The sequence below is a fragment of the Sorghum bicolor genome, chromosome 7 (assembly GCF_000003195.3).
Source record: "Sorghum bicolor cultivar BTx623 chromosome 7, Sorghum_bicolor_NCBIv3, whole genome shotgun sequence".
In the NCBI taxonomy this organism is placed as follows: Eukaryota; Viridiplantae; Streptophyta; class Magnoliopsida; order Poales; family Poaceae; genus Sorghum; species Sorghum bicolor.
The window spans coordinates 59,000,100-59,015,824 of record NC_012876.2 but is presented as its reverse complement, the minus strand read 5'-3'; the positions used below and the strand labels follow the sequence as shown (position 1 = coordinate 59,015,824).

The following is a 15,725-nucleotide window of genomic DNA, read 5'->3' as shown; positions in this document are numbered from 1 at the left end:
GCTCCTCGTCGCGCCCCCTGCTTCAGTCCACGAGCTCCCTCCTCTGCGTCGAGCCTTCTGCACCGAGCAGGAGCCGCCGCGCCTCGCCGTGGTCACGACGTCCCCCCCGCATCGTCCTCGCCGCGCCGAGCCCCGGCCCCGCAACGCCGTCCTCGCACCGGAGCCGCCCGCCGCGTCGAGCTCCTGTGCGCGACCTCGCCGAGCCGACCACCGCGACGCAGAGCACCGCGACGCCGAAGCCACCCACGACCGCGCCGGCTCGGCCCTGCTCCACTCCGTCGAGCGCTGTCGCCCCAGCCTCCGTCCGCGACCTACGACGCCGAGCCACCACAGCAACTCCAACCTCGTCAAGCCCTGCTCCAAGCCGTGAGCCGCCTCTGCGCCCACGACGGCGTCGAGCCCTGACGCGTCCACGCCCTCGCCATGCTACGGTCACCCTCGCGACGTCCCCGTCCTCGCCACGGTCACCGCGTCGAACTCCTGTGCACGACCTCGCCAAGCTAAACCCCCGGTGAGCCTCGCCCAGACCAAAGTTTTCCCTTTCCCATTTCGCCTCGCTGAGACCGGCCTTCGTGTCGTGTTCTTCCACTGTCGCAGGGAAGCAGTGGCCTCACCGTGCCCTTGCCGAAGATGTGACGCCGTCCCGATGCCTGCTGCACATCCCGGCCAGCAGCAGGCTTGCAGCTGATCTGCGCCCCTCGTGTCCAGCAAGGTCGAACCTTGAACCTGGCCGACATCGTCTCCGACGTCGGCAAAACCCTTGTCCTTTCTTGTATCTTTGTATAAACTTGTTATATGATATATATATCCATGCCTGTGCCGTGCCTTCGCGCCGGTCTATTTATTTATCTATCTCTATCTATCTCTCGTGCTATGGAAATGTGCTACTCCGAGTTGTCATCGTGTCCCTTGCGTTGTCTTTGGTCGAGTCGTGTTTCTTTATGTGTTTGTCGTTGCCTGAGGACCGAGCCTTCGAGCCGGTTAGGGAAATGGTAGTGCGTTCGATCATTTCGATCGTGGGTTCGTCCCGCCGTGATCGCGATGCCGAGCGTAACTCATTCCCTGTGTTTAGTTGACTTCGTTGCGCTACGGTCGTTAGCTCCCATTCCCGTCCCTCGGACGTGGTCATCGTGGACTCGATGTCATTAACGACGCGGTTCTTACCCGCACACCCGAGACCTAAATGACCTAGTCGAGTGGGATACGAATTAGGGGACAACCGTCGTGGAACAGTCGGAAGCCAACTCGTTAGGTGAAGCTCATGGTCGCGAGACGCCTCGCCATGGCCATCGAGCCTATCCTATTTTTGTCGCATGTTTATCTTATCTATCTCGTATGCTTATGCCACCTAGACCCGGGCATTTCCCGTGGTTTCCGCGGTGACAACCGCATCGCCTGAAACTACGGAAATGACCTTGTGCCGATTCAGAAGCACCTAGGTTGAGAAGTGTTATGAGTTGGAGTAGATCGTGGGGTCGTATCTCTTTTAACCAATCGTCGTTCGTTCCATGGCGAGTTGGTCAAAAGAGTGTGATTCATTCTTCTTCTCTCTTGTTCTCAATCCCATCGATCCAGTAAGATGTGGATTAAGCCTCTTTTGCTTGTTTGATGTTTCGTTTCCAATCCCGCGATTCTCGCTGTTGCTATGGCGAGTGGGTCACACGAAGATGAATCTCGTATCCCTTCCCTGCCTTTTTGGTTCTTTGTGCTTAAACTCTTGTATGCTTGTACTTAATCAACCGTAGCATTTCTTTGGTTCTCGCGGTGACAACCGCACCGCTAAGAACCTTAATGATGTCTTAGTGCATTTAGTGCACCTAGGTTGTGGCGCCCTACAAGTAGTTTGAGCACTCGTGTCCTTGGTGTGTCACTCCCTCTTATGCCCTGTCTTTTGCCGTGGCATGAGTATTGGAAGGAGTAGACCACTTCCCTTCTTCTTCTCTCTTTATTCCACCCTCTCTTGGCTCTCGCCAGCTACAATGGCGTATGGGTTGAGAGAGACCGGAACTTCTCGTGCTCATAGTCTTTACGATTCCTGTCGATCTCTATGACACTTGGATCGAAAGACCGTAAGCTGTGGTGTTTGCTTAGAATGAGTTAGAGTCTAAGCCATTTATTAAAGCCGTACAGGTCGACACGATCGACCCGGGAAGTACCGGCTAGGCTAAGACTCAAGCTTGTACTTGGTGAACAACCATTTCCGTTTCTTTTAGCCCAGGGATCGGACACCCACCGAGAGGGCTAAGCCGTTTTCCTTTCGGTGCTCTTTCAGTGTAGTTGTTCTTCAGTGTTTTGTCGCCTCTTTTCACAGTCTTTCTAGGACTAGTGGATTGATTGTTTCGCCTTGTTTGTCGTTTATGAGGTAGTTGCTTCGGGTAGCGTTGATCGAATCGGAACCAGTTGAAGGAAGGACATGCAGATAGGAGAAAGACCTTGGATGAGTACAACTACAAGTGAACTGAGGATCTTGGAAATGTCACTCGACAGGTGCCACGTCCCACCCAACCTCGTAGAATCCTATTAGACATACAATAAGTAGATGCTAGTGCTTTACTTTTATGCAAATGAATTGAGATAGGTTGCATGGTAGAAATGCTTGTGAGCCATTGCCTTGTTGCAACCTATAACCCTCGCACACCCGCTGTTAGGTTAGACGCTTGCAAACTACTTGCTACTGCTTCTACTACGCATTATATCTGTGATGCGATGCATTGTGGAGGATTGGATGTGAGTGGATCAGGCACGTGGTGCCGATAACTGGTTAAGAAATGGATAATGGATTTGGGGAGATCTTGGCGTGTGTCTTGGGTGTGTGGTGAGGGTCGAGTCGACCGAGCAGGATCTACGACGAGTCTTGGGACAAGTCTTGCCGGAGGACGCTACCTGGGCGTTCTCCACGAGAGATACCTGTGGCAGGTACATGTGACAGGGAGAGGTCCCGGAGTGGAGTGTCTTCGTGGGACGAAGCACCGGGATGGGAGGTGCTGTTTAGCACGGGGTAATCGGATGTCCCGTCGAGCGGGGCATCGGTTGGCCCCTCGTGAAGATGTCCTGTTCGGTCACCCTAAGGACTGAGATGTCCTGAGAACCGGTTCGTAGGAAGCCTTGCACCCCACTCGCTCTTATGGGGAGGAGACGGATGTACGACCAGTTAGGGCGGTGCCACTACTACTAGGTTGTTGGTAGACAGTGTAGGGAGGTACGGGCATGAGGACCCACACCCTCCTAAGACAGCGTAGTGACCTTTGGGGGCCCGGTACTACGCCTCACAGTCTCAGCGTACCGGTGGTACTCCGGTATGGTCCCAGTTCTGAGTGGTAGGGTGGCATCGTACTTAGTTGGAAGGCAGCCCGGCATCAGCCTAGGTGGGGCGCACCACCGATGATGGTGATCTTGTGGTTAGTGCAAACCTCTGCAGAGTTTCTGGTTGATCGATCGATACATATGCCGTGTACGGCTATGGACCTTTCCTATGTTTCCGCTTCACTTGACTAGAGAGAGGAGTCCCTTCTACCTTCCCCTGGGTTTGTGTTGGATCCGGCGTTGGCCGTTGAGGCAAGGCACGAGTGGGAGTCGTACTTGCCGCCTAGAGAGTGAGAGTGTGGTGAGATGTGTGTGATGGGATGGATGGATGGATGTGTGGATGAGATGGAATAAAACTTGATGAATTATTATTATAAAATATTGATGAACTTGCATAGGAAAAACTACAGCTATACATAGGCCTCTTGATATACCCTTTGCATTTCCACCTACCACAAAGCTACGCAAAAGCATAGGGTGGGAGCCAGTGGCCAGTACAAATCGTACTGAAAATTGTTTAGCAGGTGTTGAACGAGGTCTATGACGATAACTAAGGAAAATAGAAGGATTAGGTGGTCTCGTTCCTGCGCTCAAGTTTGGTTCGGAGATGAAGGCTACGCCCGCTGACAAACTACGCCGACTCTGATGATTGCACGTGAAGGAGGAGCCTTCACCGGATACGCGCTACATCGACTCTGATAAAGACCCATGTGTGTTTCCGCTAGAAAGACGATGTAATAGGTTTGTTGACCAAGAGTTGTAAAGTAAATGTGTTGTAATTTTGTTTCTAACGATGTATGACTATGATAAACAGCTAATATATGATAATGGGATGGTTCAATTTTTGAATTATCACATTATAATTCGAATCTGTGGATTTTTCCCTTTTTGGAAAAATCTAGGTCGTTTCAGTTGATATCAGAGCCATACTTGACCCTAGGACGATACCATTAGTACCAAACACTAGTTTAGAAGCCAAACATTCTATCTTTTGTAGAGTTATAGATGCTAACACTTGTTTTCCCCCTCCGCCTTGAATTCTACTGCTAACTGACCTCCCTGTCTCATAAAGTTGACCGTTGGAATCCTTTCCCATACCCGCCCACGCTAGATCGGTAATCGTGTGAGACTTTGAAGGTCCGTGAGTCGCCTCAAGTCAACACTATGCCTTAGGAGTTGTAATGCTGTTTGAGTGCTTGGATCTTATGTTGTTGCATTTCTTCTGCTTCTTGTTGTCTGAGTGTAAGTCATAGAACCTGTTTTATGCGAGAAAGACTCTGGATCCCATCCAACCTAGCCGACTAAACCTAAGACCGTCCTGAGACTAGATAGGTGACCCTGGCTAACAGAGCTGAAAATGGGTGTAAAGCTGGTGCATCATGTCTTGCCCATCTATTTCAAAACTGTTTTTGGCTTCCAACTAAACTTGTCTTCAAAATTGCCACTTGGTTTGAAAAATTTTCTCTCCTTTTTGGTTAAAATATTTCCCTTTTTAACAAAAGCATCTCTATTTCAAATGGAAAAGTGTTTCAAAACTCTCCCAATACCTTCCCTTTTCACAAATAAAGCAATTTTAACTCCTTTCTCAACTTAATTTTATTCAAAAGCTATTTTATGAGACAAATTGAAAACAAATCATCTTGCAAAAGGTGTGACAAAACCTCTTCCAAAAATATATATGTATAACAAAATAAAAGTTTTGCTTTTTCATCAACAAAATGAACTTACAAGTTTCAAAAAAAATGTTGAAAAACAAGATTTGGTTGTGAAAGCTTTACCTATCAAAATGAGAAATGATTTCTAGTCATTTTCAAAACTAGTTTGTTTAATTCAAATAAATAAATTAAAAAAAAACGGCAACGCCTTGTTTTTGTAAGCTAAAAGAGTTTCAAAATCTCTTGATTTGAAATCTTTTATAACAAAATCTTCAAACGATTTGGTTTTCAAAACTTGCATTGATTTCAACCCCCTTCAAAAGCTCTCTTCAATTTGAAGTCTAAAAAAAAACCTTGACTTTGTAAAACTGCTTTCACGAAACCTGTTTTCTGAAAAACCTTTCTTTCAAAAGCTTTTTGCAAAGAGTGATGCATGAAAAATAGCTGGTGAAGGCCAACAACCCTGGCTATGTTTAAGCCTGCCAGAGCTAGATGTTCATCAACCCCGTGCGATTCTTGGATACCCAGTGCCTCGGTGTAAGAATTTGGATACCTAACACCCGCGACTAAGCCTTGGATACACCCAGAAAATGACTCACTCCCATTTTGGAAAAGGTTTGGGGAGCGATCACACTGAAGATGAAACAACTCAGAAGTAAGAAAAGCTTTGGGAACAACACCCTCGCCTCTTCACCCGAGCAACGCCTAAATCTCGGGGACGAGATCCCTGTAAGGGGGGTGGTCTGTAACATCCCGGATTTTTACGAAAACCAAAAATACGAGCTTTTTAAAATTTTTCCTGTAATCATGTGAGGCATATAGGTTTTAGGTCTAACTCGAGACTAACCGGCTAACAAAACGTCGCATTCATATAGAATCGTTTGTAGACGAGTGCTCTTAATCGCGAGTCGTCTTAAGTTGGGTCTTGTTTAGGGTTTTGAGTTTCTTTTGGAGTGCACAAATCCGTAGCAAAGTCTTTCTGAATCTCTGTTGAGCCTATCTCAAAGGCGAAGCGAATCCCTTCTCAACCTTTTCATTGGAGTACGTCTCAAACTTCATTGGATTATATCTGATCTCTTTTTGAATCCTTCTCCAAACTCCTTTGTTTTCATTCCATTGTGCCTAATCGAAAATGGAAAAATCCTTTTCTTTTCTCTTGGGCCGAATTTCTCTCTTTCTCTCCATTCTTTTCTTCTCCTTTTGGCCCACGGCGGCACTGTGGCCCAGCCTCGCGGCCCAGCTCCCTGCCTCCTCTCCCCGGCCCAGCTCGCTCCCCTCCCCAGCCGGCCTGCTCACGCCTTGCTCCTTTCGGCCCACCTACCCCCCCCCCCCCCGCAGGCATGCGCGCGCGGCCCAGCTGGCCCAAGCCGCGGCCTGCCTGGCCCAGCACAGGCGCCCCAGCGCCGGCCCTAGGCGCGCCCCTGGCTCCCAGGAGCGCCACCGCCGCCGCCATGGACACGCACCCGCGCGCACCTGCCCCTGCCTCGGCGTCCGTACAAGCAACACGGGATCTGCTGCCGCGTGTCTCGGCTGTCGCATCGATGGCGCGGACGTCGAGACGACCTCAGAACCCTAGCCCGCGCCCCTATAAGAGCCATGGCCGCCGCCGCTCTCTGCTCCGTTCCCAGCGCCGCCACCCTCCCCTTCTCCCTTGCTCGCCAGCGCCGACGCGTCCGCGCCCTCGACCTCGTCGCGCCCAAGGCGCTGTGCGCCCTCGCCCTCGAAGCCGCGGACGCCACCTCGCCGAGCAGCAACAACGTCGGCCGCGACCCCAACGGAGCTCCTCGTCGCGCCCCCTGCTTCAGTCCACGAGCTCCCTCCTCTGCGTCGAGCCTTCTGCACCGAGCAGGAGCCGCCGCGCCTCGCCGTGGTCACGACGTCGCCCCCGCATCGTCCTCGCCGCGCCGAGCCCCGGCCCCGCAACGCCGTCCTCGCACCGGAGCCGCCCGCCGCGTCGAGCTCCTGTGCGCGACCTCGCCGAGCCGACCACCGCGACGCAGAGCACCGCGACGCCGAAGCCACCCACGACCGCGCCGGCTCGGCCCTGCTCCACTCCGTCGAGCGCTGTCGCCCCAGCCTCCGTCCGCGACCTACGACGCCGAGCCACCACAGCAACTCCAACCTCGTCAAGCCCTGCTCCAAGCCGTGAGCCGCCTCTGCGCCCACGACGGCGTCGAGCCCTGACGCGTCCACGCCCTCGCCATGCTACGGTCACCCTCGCGACGTCCCCGTCCTCGCCACGGTCACCGCGTCGAACTCCTGTGCACGACCTCGCCAAGCTAAACCCCCGGTGAGCCTCGCCCAGACCAAAGTTTTCCCTTTCCCATTTCGCCTCGCTGAGACCGGCCTTCGTGTCGTGTTCTTCCACTGTCGCAGGGAAGCAGTGGCCTCACCGTGCCCTTGCCGAAGATGTGACGCCGTCCCGATGCCTGCTGCACATCCCGGCCAGCAGCAGGCTTGCAGCTGATCTGCGCCCCTCGTGTCCAGCAAGGTCGAACCTTGAACCTGGCCGACATCGTCTCCGACGTCGGCAAAACCCTTGTCCTTTCTTGTATCTTTGTATAAACTTGTTATATGATATATATATCCATGCCTGTGCCGTGCCTTCGCGCCGGTCTATTTATTTATCTATCTCTATCTATCTCTCGTGCTATGGAAATGTGCTACTCCGAGTTGTCATCGTGTCCCTTGCGTTGTCTTTGGTCGAGTCATGTTTCTTTATGTGTTTGTCGTTGCCTGAGGACCGAGCCTTCGAGCCGGTTAGGGAAATGGTAGTGCGTTCGATCATTTCGATCGTGGGTTCGTCCCGCCGTGATCGCGATGCCGAGCGTAACTCATTCCCTGTGTTTAGTTGACTTCGTTGCGCTACGGTCGTTAGCTCCCATTCCCGTCCCTCGGACGTGGTCATCGTGGACTCGATGTCATTAACGACGCGGTTCTTACCCGCACACCCGAGACCTAAATGACCTAGTCGAGTGGGATACGAATTAGGGGACAACCGTCGTGGAACAGTCGGAAGCCAACTCGTTAGGTGAAGCTCATGGTCGCGAGACGCCTCGCCATGGCCATCGAGCCTATCCTATTTTTGTCGCATGTTTATCTTATCTATCTCGTATGCTTATGCCACCTAGACCCGGGCATTTCCCGTGGTTTCCGCGGTGACAACCGCATCGCCTGAAACTACGGAAATGACCTTGTGCCGATTCAGAAGCACCTAGGTTGAGAAGTGTTATGAGTTGGAGTAGATCGTGGGGTCGTATCTCTTTTAACCAATCGTCGTTCGTTCCATGGCGAGTTGGTCGAAAGAGTGTGATTCATTCTTCTTCTCTCTTGTTCTCAATCCCATCGATCCAGTAAGATGTGGATTAAGCCTCTTTTGCTTGTTTGATGTTTCGTTTCCAATCCCGCGATTCTCGCTGTTGCTATGGCGAGTGGGTCACACGAAGATGAATCTCGTATCCCTTCCCTGCCTTTTTGGTTCTTTGTGCTTAAACTCTTGTATGCTTGTACTTAATCAACCGTAGCATTTCTTTGGTTCTCGCGGTGACAACCGCACCGCTAAGAACCTTAATGATGTCTTAGTGCATTTAGTGCACCTAGGTTGTGGCGCCCTACAAGTAGTTTGAGCACTCGTGTCCTTGGTGTGTCACTCCCTCTTATGCCCTGTCTTTTGCCGTGGCATGAGTATTGGAAGGAGTAGACCACTTCCCTTCTTCTTCTCTCTTTATTCCACCCTCTCTTGGCTCTCGCCAGCTACAATGGCGTATGGGTTGAGAGAGACCGGAACTTCTCGTGCTCATAGTCTTTACGATTCCTGTCGATCTCTATGACACTTGGATCGAAAGACCGTAAGCTGTGGTATTTGCTTAGAATGAGTTAGAGTCTAAGCCATTTATTAAAGCCGTACAGGTCGACACGATCGACCTGGGAAGTACCGGCTAGGCTAAGACTCAAGCTTGTACTTGGTGAACAACCATTTCCGTTTCTTTTAGCCCAGGGATCGGACACCCACCGAGAGGGCTAAGCCGTTTTCCTTTCGGTGCTCTTTCAGTGTAGTTGTTCTTCAGTGTTTTGTCGCCTCTTTTCACAGTCTTTCTAGGACTAGTGGATTGATTGTTTCGCCTTGTTTGTCGTTTACGAGGTAGTTGCTTCGGGTAGCGTTGATCGAATCGGAACCAGTTGAAGGAAGGACATGCAGATAGGAGAAAGACCTTGGATGAGTACAACTACAAGTGAACTGAGGATCTTGGAAATATCACTCGACAGGTGCCACGTCCCACCCAACCTCGTAGAATCCTATTAGACATACAATAAGTAGATGCTAGTGCTTTACTTTTATGCAAATGAATTGAGATAGGTTGCATGGTAGAAATGCTTGTGAGCCATTGCCTTGTTGCAACCTATAACCCTCGCACACCCGCTGTTAGGTTAGACGCTTGCAAACTACTTGCTACTGCTTCTACTACGCATTATATCTGTGATGTGATGCATTGTGGAGGATTGGATGTGAGTGGATCAGGCACGTGGTGCCGATAACTGGTTAAGAAATGGATAATGGATTTGGGGAGATCTTGGCGTGTGTCTTGGGTGTGTGGTGAGGGTCGAGTCGACCGAGCAGGATCTACGACGAGTCTTGGGACAAGTCTTGCCGGAGGACGCTACCTGGGCGTTCTCCACGAGAGATACCTGTGGCGGGTACATGTGACAGGGAGAGGTCCCGGAGTGGAGTGTCTTCGTGGGACGAAGCACCGGGATGGGAGGTGCTGTTTAGCACGGGGTAATCGGATGTCCCGTCGAGCGGGGCATCGGTTGGCCCCTCGTGAAGATGTCCTGTTCGGTCACCCTAAGGACTGAGATGTCCTGAGAACCGGTTCGTAGGAAGCCTTGCACCCCACTCGCTCTTATGGGGAGGAGACGGATGTACGACCAGTTAGGGCGGTGCCACTACTACTAGGTTGTTGGTAGACAGTGTAGGGAGGTACGGGCATGAGGACCCACACCCTCCTAAGACAGCGTAGTGACCTTTGGGGGCCCGGTACTACGCCTCACAGTCTCAGCGTACCGGTGGTACTCCGGTATGGTCCCAGTTCTGAGTGGTAGGGTGGCATCGTACTTAGTTGGAAGGCAGCCCGGCATCAGCCTAGGTGGGGCGCACCACCGATGATGGTGATCTTGTGGTTAGTGCAAACCTCTGCAGAGTTTCTGGTTGATCGATCGATACATATGCCGTGTACGGCTATGGACCTTTCCTATGTTTCCGCTTCACTTGACTAGAGAGAGGAGTCCCTTCTACCTTCCCCTGGGTTTGTGTTGGATCCGGCGTTGGCCGTTGAGGCAAGGCACGAGTGGGAGTCGTACTTGCCGCCTAGAGAGTGAGAGTGTGGTGAGATGTGTGTGATGGGATGGATGGATGGATGTGTGGATGAGATGGAATAAAACTTGATGAATTATTATTATAAAATATTGATGAACTTGCATAGGAAAAACTACAGCTATACATAGGCCTCTTGATATACCCTTTGCATTTCCACCTACCACAAAGCTACGCAAAAGCATAGGGTGGGAGCCAGTGGCCAGTACAAATCGTACTGAAAATTGTTTAGCAGGTGTTGAACGAGGTCTATGACGATAACTAAGGAAAATAGAAGGATTAGGTGGTCTCGTTCCTGCGCTCAAGTTTGGTTCGGAGATGAAGGCTACGCCCGCTGACAAACTACGCCGACTCTGATGATTGCACGTGAAGGAGGAGCCTTCACCGGATACGCGCTACATCGACTCTGATAAAGACCCGTGTGTGTTTCCGCTAGAAAGACGATGTAATAGGTTTGTTGACCAAGAGTTGTAAAGTAAATGTGTTGTAATTTTGTTTCTAACGATGTATGACTATGATAAACAGCTAATATATGATAATGGGATGGTTCAATTTTTGAATTATCACATTATAATTCGAATCTGTGGATTTTTCCCTTTTTGGAAAAATCTAGGTCGTTTCAATAAGAGCCAGACCATGTTGTTGGATTGGAGATTTAGGGAGCCAAATTGGACCCTTGTTGGGCCCTTGGGCTAATCTTAACAAAAAAAGGCTTAGTTTCCACTACCTAGTAGAACCAGACATCGTCTTCTTCGATACTCAGTGCTTCTACGCTAGTGGTCTTCTTGCGGAGCGGCCTCTCCTCGGTAACCCTATAGCCGAAGCTAAGGAAGAAGAGGGGGTTCGGGGGTCTTGGACGAAGCCGTTGGTAGCTGGGGCGGCCGCCCCACCCCGCCGCTAGGGTGGCTCCGTCATTGGTTCACCCTGAAAACCAAAGAGTTTTTCAAGATTTCCTGTCACATCGAATTTTGTGGCACATGCATAAAATATTAAATATAGACGAAAACAAAAACTAATTACACAGTTTAGCTATAAATCACGAGACGAATCTTTTGATCCTAGTTAGTCCATGATTGTATAATATTTGTCACAAACAAATCAAAGTGCTACAGTACCGAAAACTTTTCACTTTTCGAAACTAAACAAGGCCCTACTTATATACATTCAGTGATCAATGTTTCTGCTGTACAATACAAAATGGATGTGTTATGTTTCATTGAAGCTGCCGCGAATAGCAGGATGCAAAGAGAGCAGTCGTGAGGCAGCGAAAACGTTTCGATTGTTCCGGGCAGGGGGGCGTTGCCCGTTGGGAACTTGAGAGATGAGACCCCACATCCCATGCCGTGGATCTGCTACAACACAACGCAGGCGGCGAATGGCCCTTGGAAAATGACACGTGGGCCAATCAGCTGTACGGGGTACATGTGGGGCCGCCAGCACAGCACAGCAGCACCCTCGTCGCACGTGGACTCGACCGTTGCGGGCTCGCGGCACCGCAGCCGGCAGCCCCCACCACCTCCACCTTCACGTGCGGGCGCCTGCCCTGCCCCCCCCCCCCCACATGCCGCCACGAGGGACGACGACGGCCGGCCCCGCGACCCACGCGCCCGCCTGGCCTGGTGCGAGCGCCGTATCGTGCTGACGGCCGAGGCACGAGTGCGTGATGTGGTCTGATCAACGACGCCGGCCGCCTGGCCCTTCAAGGCTTCCAAAAAAAAATTTGCAAAAGTTTTCATATTTTTTATCACATCGAATTTTTAAATATTAAATATAAATAAAAATAAAAACTAATTACACAGTTCACTTGTATATATTTGCAAGACGAATTTTTTAAATTTAGTTACTCTATGACTTAACAATATTTATCAAATACTAAAAAAACAGAATGCTATAATACCTATATTTTTTTTAAAAAAAAATATAGAACTAGACAAGGCCAAGTTCTTTATCCTATCCAGAACAGTTGGTGGCACGCCATGATTGATGCGCGGCCGTGGCGGTGGCGACCGGCGAGGGAACTGGCCATGCTGCGCCGGCCGCATGCCCGGGCGCGCGGTCCTGCTCATGCGCGTGCACATGCTAGCCTTGTTTAGTTCCGAAAACTGAAAAGTTTTCGGAACTGTAGCACTTTCGTTTTTATTTGACAAACATTATCTAATTATAAAGTAACTAGGTTTAAAAGATTCATCTCGTGATTTATAAGTAAACTGTGCAATTAGTTTTTATTTTCGTCTATATTTAATACTTTATGCATGTGGCGTAAGATTCGATGTGACGGGAAATCTTAAAAAGATTTTGGTTTTCAGAGGCAACAAGGACACAGCAGGCGGTACCGTGCGCATGGATGAACGCTGCTACTACAGACTAGCCTAGGGTCAGACACTACAATGCCTGCAGGTGGCGTACGTACGTATCTGCGCTGCGTGAGTTTGACTGTAACATTTTTAAGACTAGTTAGACCATTGTATAATATTTATCAAATACAAACGAAAATGCTATAGTATCTAAATCTAAATAAATTTTGGATCTAAACTGGGTATAAACCAAAGTTGTAATCATGAGCATTGGATGAACTGATCTTCTTTCTGATGGGAGACTCGAGCAGCGCGGCACCTAGCTAGCAGCAATAAACAGCCGGCCACGCCTCAAATCGCTCGACCGACCACCGCCCAGAGGCCAGAACAAGACAACACGTCCACACCGTACCACATCGACCAGCTCGTCGGGGAGCGATCGGGATCGGCCGTCGCGCTCCAAAGAAAAAGCATGGATTTTGCTCATCGCCAAAAGTTTCCGGTCCTATGTACCATTAAAGATGTGCATGCAGCCCGTGGGCCCGAGGCACAGCCCGTGGCACGGCAATTCGGCCTCGTCCGAGCACGGCCCGGCACGGTTGGAAACGGACGCGTGCCGGCCCGCGGCACGTAGCAGGCCGTGCCTGGGCCGATGCCTCGGCACGGCGGGCGGCACGGCACGGCCCGCAAAAAACGGCCGGCCCGTTAGCGGCCCGTGCCGTATATAAGCCAAGCGCCGCGGCCGGGGGAGGGGACGCTCTAACCCTAATTCATTCGGCGGCGCCGCTCCCCATCCCCACCCGCGCCGCTCCCCCTCCCCACCCACGCCCGCTTCTCCGCACCCTGCACCAAACCCTAATCTCCGCCTACGCCGCCGCTCCCCACCGCCCACCGGCCACCGCCCACCGGTCGTCTTCCTACACTCCGGCGAGTTCTCCACCGCCGGATCTACAAGCTCCTCGTTCGTCTTGCACTGTTCTCTGTCTCTGCCGCTCGTCTGCTCCATTTCTTCGTCGTCGGGCTCTGCCTCAACTCTTCCCCGTCTATCCACCGCTCTTCTTCTCCATTTCTTTGGCGCCGGGCTCCGTCTCCGAGCAGGTAAGCACGACCGCTCGCCTTCTTGTTACCCTTCTTCGAGTAAACCCTAGATCCATCCATCTAACCTTGACTTTCTCTGTTCGCAGGTCGTCGGCGTGAAGCTGGTGCCGCCGGAGGCGTTGAGGAACGGTGCCGATTGGTGAGGACATGGCGAACAATGATGGTGAGGACGGCTACTCATATTTGCCAACCTTGGCCGATGAGCTCAGGGATTGTGGGATGCCCGGAGAAGACGAAGACGACATGTCCGATGTCGCTGACCTTTTGTTCGGTGCAGTGCCATCGGCTACCTCTGGTGCTGGTCGTGCTTCTGCTGCGACTGGTGCTGGACGTGGCCGTGGCCGTGGCCGTGGCAATGCGGCTGGTGCTGGTGCTGCTGGCCGAGGCCGTGGTGCTCCTGCAGTGGCAGCGCCCGGCGCTCCTGCAGTTGCAGCGCCCGGCGCTCCTGCAGTGGCAGCGCCTAGTGCTCCTGCTTCTACTGCCCCTTCTCTTAGCGACGCTGCTTCTCTTGCATCATCTGCCAGCAACAGTAAGCGTAGATCTCCTGTCTGGAAACACTACGATGAAGTTCATGATACTGTTGATGGTGAGGATCGTTGTTTTGCTGTTTGCAAACTCTGTAAGTCTCGTTTGTCTGCTACTTCTGCTAATGGAACTGGTCGCTTAAAACGTCATCATACATCATGCCAAAACAAATCTGATCATGCTAGTATGATTCAAACTAGGCTTGCTTTAAACCCTGATGGGCTATGATGTTGATCCTAGGGATCCTGCTAAAAAAATATATCATGTTGTGCATCAGCGCTGTGCTTGCCACATAATTAATTTGATTGTCAAATCTGGCTTGAAAAGGCTTAAACCTTACATAGAAGTTTTTAGAACTGCAATTAATTTTCTAAATTCATCCAATCATCGTGTTGCTCAATTCAAGAACTACTGTCTTGCTAAGGATATCAGGCCACGTAAATTTTGTTTGGACATGGATGTTAGATGGAACTCCACATATCTTATGCTTAAACATCTGATGCCATATAGATTTGTCTTTTCTGCTTTCATTAACTCTCAATCTGGATATGCACTCTTGAATGAACAACACTGGTACATTGCTGAAAAGGTATTGGAGTTTCTTGAATTGTTCTATGATTCAACTGTTGCACTTTCTGGTGTGTACTACCCCACTAGTCCACTAGTACTGCATCACATTCTTGAGATTGCTACCCACCTGGGAAATTATGAAAATGATAACCAGCTTGGTGATGTTGTTGTGCCAATGAAAACTAAATTTCTTAAGTACTGGAAAAAATACCCTTGTTATATTCTTTTGCATTTGTTCTGGACCCAAGGGCTAAGATCAGAGGTTTGCAAAATGTGCTTGACTTGCTTTCTCAGTGTAACAATATCAGTTACATTGCTTATCTTGCTGAGGTAAAATCTGAGTTGCATGCACTGTATGACAAGTATGAATCTAGATTTGGTGCAGCTAGGCTAGCTAGGACTACACATCCATCTGGCCTGACAGGTAAGAGAAAACAGGCATGGGGCAGAATTTTTGGATGATCAGTTTCTTCTGGAACATCTATTCCAAATGGTTCATCATTTTCATCTATTTCATCTGCTAGCATATCTGAGCTCACTGCTTACCTTGACAGTGACAATGTTGTTGCATATGATGATGATTTTGATGTTCTCAACTGGTGGCATGAGCATAAACTGACCTTTCCAGTTCTCTGTCTATTGGCTAAAGACATTATGACTGTTCCTGTATCAACTACTTCTTCGGAGTCTACTTTTAGTCTCTCTGGCAGGGTGATTGAGGAGCGACGACGGCGTTTGGGCGCCGACACTGTGGAGATGCTGATCTGCACCAAGGACTGGGAGCTTGGCGAGGAGCATGGACAACACACTGTGGTGGACAAAGAGTTAGAAGACTACATGAAGAACCAGTTCCTTGATGAAGATGTCGAAGTAACAGAGGCTTCAAAGACCTAAGATGATTTAGGCACT

At 50.5% G+C, this 15,725-nt stretch overlaps 2 protein-coding genes across 2 annotated transcripts; one reads left to right on the top strand and one right to left on the bottom strand.

Moving 5' to 3' along the window:
• Positions 23–6,411, bottom strand: LOC110437309 (spidroin-1-like). Its single transcript, XM_021465710.1, has 2 exons — positions 6,176–6,411; positions 23–311 (listed from the first exon to the last, which is right to left on the bottom strand). The coding sequence occupies exons 1-2, from the start codon at positions 6,409–6,411 to the stop codon at positions 23–25; spliced, it is 525 nt and encodes a 174-aa protein (XP_021321385.1).
• On the top strand, positions 11,668–13,864 carry LOC110437308 (formin-like protein 5). Its single transcript, XM_021465709.1, has 4 exons — positions 11,668–11,985; positions 13,157–13,249; positions 13,353–13,721; positions 13,808–13,864. Exons 1-4 carry the CDS (start codon positions 11,668–11,670, stop codon positions 13,862–13,864), a joined length of 837 nt encoding a protein of 278 aa, XP_021321384.1.